The sequence below is a fragment of the Dryobates pubescens genome, chromosome 39 (genome assembly GCF_014839835.1).
Source record: "Dryobates pubescens isolate bDryPub1 chromosome 39, bDryPub1.pri, whole genome shotgun sequence".
Classification (NCBI taxonomy): domain Eukaryota; kingdom Metazoa; phylum Chordata; class Aves; order Piciformes; family Picidae; genus Dryobates; species Dryobates pubescens.
The window spans coordinates 306455-310333 of record NC_071650.1 but is presented as its reverse complement, the minus strand read 5'-3'; the positions used below and the strand labels follow the sequence as shown (position 1 = coordinate 310333).

Genomic DNA, 3879 nt, shown 5'->3' with positions numbered 1-3879 from the left:
TCTCCCTCCCCACCCTCCGCCCCGCCCCGCGGCCCATCCCATTGGTCGGCGCCCCCTCGGCGTTCCGCTCCTATTGGCGGAGGCCTCCCGCCACCGCCCGCCCCCCCGCCCCACCCCTCAGAGGCGGCGCTGATTGGGCGAGAGGGCGAAAGAACGCGCCCTGGCTGGCCACGCCCCCCCGCCTGGCAGGCCCCGGATGTTGCAGCTCCTCCCACCGCCCACGGACGTCACTGGAGAGGGGGGCGGGACCCTCGTGACACAGCAGCTGCGCGCCCTGACGGCGGCCGGGAAGGGACAAAAGGGGCCCGCGGGCCTCGCTACGCGAACCTGCAGGAAGCTTGTACGAGCCTGTACCATCGTCTAGCTCCAGGGCGTCTCCAAAAGACCTAGAGAGAGCTCTGGAGGATCTAGAGGAAAATTCTTGTGGACTCTAAGAAGCTTTTAGGGGTCTATGAAGGACTCCGGACAGAGCTCTAAGGGTCTATAGGTAAGCTGTAGGGATCTAGAGAGCACTGTAGGAATCCATAGGGAGCTCTAAGGGTCTATAAGGAGGAACTATTAGGGTCTCCAGAAGATTTCATGAGTCTATAGAAGGGGTTCTAGGAAAGCTCTTCAGGTCTTTAGACATCTAGAGGTGTCCCTTGGAGACCTGTGCCCCCCATGGATCTATAAGGGGGCTCTACAGTTTCATGGCGGGGGGGGGGTCTGAGAGTCAATAGTGGACTCTAGGATGGGTGTAGAGCATTCCAAGGGCCGTAGGGGAGCTCTGGGGGTCTAGGGGGGGGCTCTAGGGATTCATAGAGGAGCTCTGGGGGTCTCCAGGGGCCTCTAAGGATCTGCAAGAGTCTCTTGGGGGGTTCTAAAGATTTATATAAGACCTACAGGGGGCTCTAGGGGGCTCGGGGGGGGGGCTCTAAGGGACTCCATAGGGCTATAAGCAGACTCTGGGGGTCTCTAAGGGGGCTCTAAGAGTCCCACCCCTCCTTCCTCCTTCTCCTTCTCCCACCCCCCCAAAACCAAGCTCCCAGCACTCAGCTGACCCCCAGCTCTTTATTAACAGCCAGCAGCCCCCCCCCCCCCCCCCCCCAAAGCAGGGGGTCCCAGACAGCGGTTTGGGGGGGTGGGAGGGGTTGGGGGAGGAGGTCTCAGTCCTCGGGGGGCAGTGCCAGGCGGGCAGGGTCGTAGTAGTTGGAGGTCAGGAGGGGCAGCCCCTGGCGCTCCCTGGCACACACCTGCAGCTCTGCCTCCCTCCGTGCCCACTGCCGCAGCCTGGGGGGGCACAGGGGGGTCAGGGACCCCCACCCGGCCCCCCAAATATACACTGGGAACCCCAAAAGCCATCCAGGGACACCCCCACCCCCCCCGCCCCGACCCCCTCATAAGCTCCCCAAACCCCCTCCCAGCCCCCTCCATATCCCACTCCCACCTCCCCAAAGCCCCTTCCCACCCCCCCCACTTACTCCCCACATCCCCTCATAGCCCCCCAAAGACCCCAAACAACTGCTCATAGCCCCCCCAAACACCCTCCCAGCCCCTTCTTTCCTCCCCAGACCCCCTCCTGGCCCCTTTCCCCCACTCCTATCTCCTCATATCCACCTCCCACCCCCTCCAAGACCCCCCCCATGCTCCCTCCCAGTCCTCCAAAGACCCCTTACAGCCACTCAAAGCCCCCCCCAAAGCCCCTCCCACTCCCCTAAAGCCCCTTCCTAGCCTCCCAAATCCTCCCCACATCCCCTCCCAGCCCCCTTCCACCCTCTCCTATCTCCCCATACCCCCCTCCCCCAGCCCTCAAACCCCCTCCCCTCCACCCCAGGCCCCCTTCCCTCCCCCCCCACACCCCTCCCAGTCCCCTTCCCCCCACTCCTATTCCACCATGTCCCACTCCCACCCCCCCTAAGCACCCCCACACCCCCTTCCCTCCCTCCACACCTCCTTCTCTCCCCCCAACCCCCCTTCCATTCCCCTAAAACTCCCTCCCAGCCCCTCAAAGGCCCCCCAAACCCCCTTCCCTCCCACCCAGGCCCCCTTCCCTCCCCTCAACCCCCCTTCTCAGCCCCCTAAGGCCCTCTCCTACCCCCCTAAAACTGCTCTGCAACCCCTCCTAACCCTCTCCCATGCACTCCTAGCCCCTCATATCCTCCTCCCACTCCCCTAAAGCCCCCCCACCCCCTCATTTGCCCCCCCATATTCTCTCTTACCCCCCCCCAAAGACCCCCTACAGCCACTAAAGACCTCCACACACCCTCCCCTTCCCCCCCTGACCCGTAGTCAGGCATGTAGTGCAGGTAGACACAGCCCAGCACGATGGTGATGGAGATCCCTGTGAAGAACACAGCCCTCATGTTCAGCAGGTCAGCAGCAGGATCATCACTGAAGCCATGGTAGTCAGGGTTCTGGGGGGGAGAGAGGAAGACACCAGCTGCTGAGGGTGGGGGGGACCCCTGGAGGGACCCCAGCCCCCAGCAAGGGCCAGGCTGCAGGCTCAGAAGGGAAATGGGGAGGGGGGAGATAAGGAGGAAGAGGGTTGGGAGGTGGAGAGGAGGTGTAAAGGGGGACAGAGGGGGACTGGAGGGGCTGTGGGGGATTGGGAGGGGCTGCACTGGGGGTATAGGAGCTCAGAAGAGAAAGTGTTGAGGAGCTATAAAAAAGCTTTAAAGACTCAGAGTGGAATTATGAGAGGCTATAAGGAACGTAAAGGGAAGATGTGGGGCAGAAATATGAGAGGCGTATAGGTACCTGTAGCGGTTCTGGGGCGGGTAAGGAGCCAAGGGGGGGCTAAGCACCAGAGACCCCTCCGTGCCCCAAGACGACCCCCAGCTTCCTCCCCTTAAAGGCCTCCACCTATTCCACAGACACTTCCTCTCCTCTCCCCTCCCTTCCCCCACAACACCCCCAGGACCCTTCCTCCCTTCTCCCCTCCCCCAGGACACCCCCAGGACCCTTCCTCCCCCCTCCCTTCTCCCCTCCCCCAGGACACCCCCAAGACCCTTCCTCCCCTCTCCCCTCCCCCACCTTCCTCTGTGCCACCGCCATGGGCTCCTCCTCGTGGGGGTCCGCCCCCAGCGGGACCCTCGGCGGCAGCGCCAAGGCCCCGCCGGCCCCGGCCGAGCGGCCCCGGGCCCCTGCCCGCAGCGCCCCCAGCGCCCTCCGCAGCAGCGCCGCCGCCGCCATTTTGCCTGACGGAAGTCCCTCCTCCTCCGCTTCCTGTCCAAGCCGACCAATCAGAGGCGAGGTTGACCTCGTTTCCCACCTCCTCCACCCCTCTGGGCCAATCGGAGCCCTCATCCTCTAGCTCCGCCCCTTCCCTCGGGCGAGGACCAATGAGGACGCTCGGCGGGTGGGGGGGAGCGGCCAATAGGAGCCGGGGCAGGGGGCGGGAGCGGCGCCGCCATTTTGTTGCCGGCTGAGAGGCGGCGGCGGCGGCGGCACGGCAGCGGCAGTTGCAGGGGCAGGTTCGGGGCCTACCGGGGACGGTCTGCTAAGGCCGACCGGGAAGAGGGGGTGGGACTTGACCGGGGAAGGGGGGCGGGGCTTCCCCGGAGCGCGGGGAGCGATTGGTCAGCGGTGGACGGCTGGGGCGGGGCCTATCGGAGAGGGGGCGGAGGCCCTACCGGGGCCGGGGTCTGGGCCTCGTCCTGGGCCTCGTCCCTCTTGAGGTCCCAGTGCTTCCTAGTCCCTCCCAGTGACTCTTTAGCCCCGCCCAGATCCCCCCCAGTCCCCTTTCCCTGCCCCGCAGTCTCTCCGAGTCCCGGCCAGCGCCCCCCAGTCCCCTCCCAGTGACCTCCTTTGCTCTTCCCAGTGGTCCCAGAGGGGTTCTCAGGATCCTCCCAGTCCCCCCCCAGTGACCTCTTTAGGTCCCCCCCCAGTGACCTCTTTAGG

General features: G+C 65.0%; 1 protein-coding gene across 1 annotated transcript; it reads right to left on the bottom strand.

The window, feature by feature from the left end:
- Positions 1-1088: 1088 nt before the first annotated feature.
- NDUFB11 (NADH:ubiquinone oxidoreductase subunit B11) lies at positions 1089-3187 on the bottom strand. The gene is made up of 3 exons (XM_054177317.1): positions 3013-3187; positions 2263-2393; positions 1089-1269 (listed from the first exon to the last, which is right to left on the bottom strand). Exons 1-3 carry the CDS (start codon positions 3169-3171, stop codon positions 1146-1148), a joined length of 414 nt encoding a protein of 137 aa, XP_054033292.1. The 5' UTR covers positions 3172-3187; the 3' UTR covers positions 1089-1145.
- Positions 3188-3879: the final 692 nt, after the last annotated feature.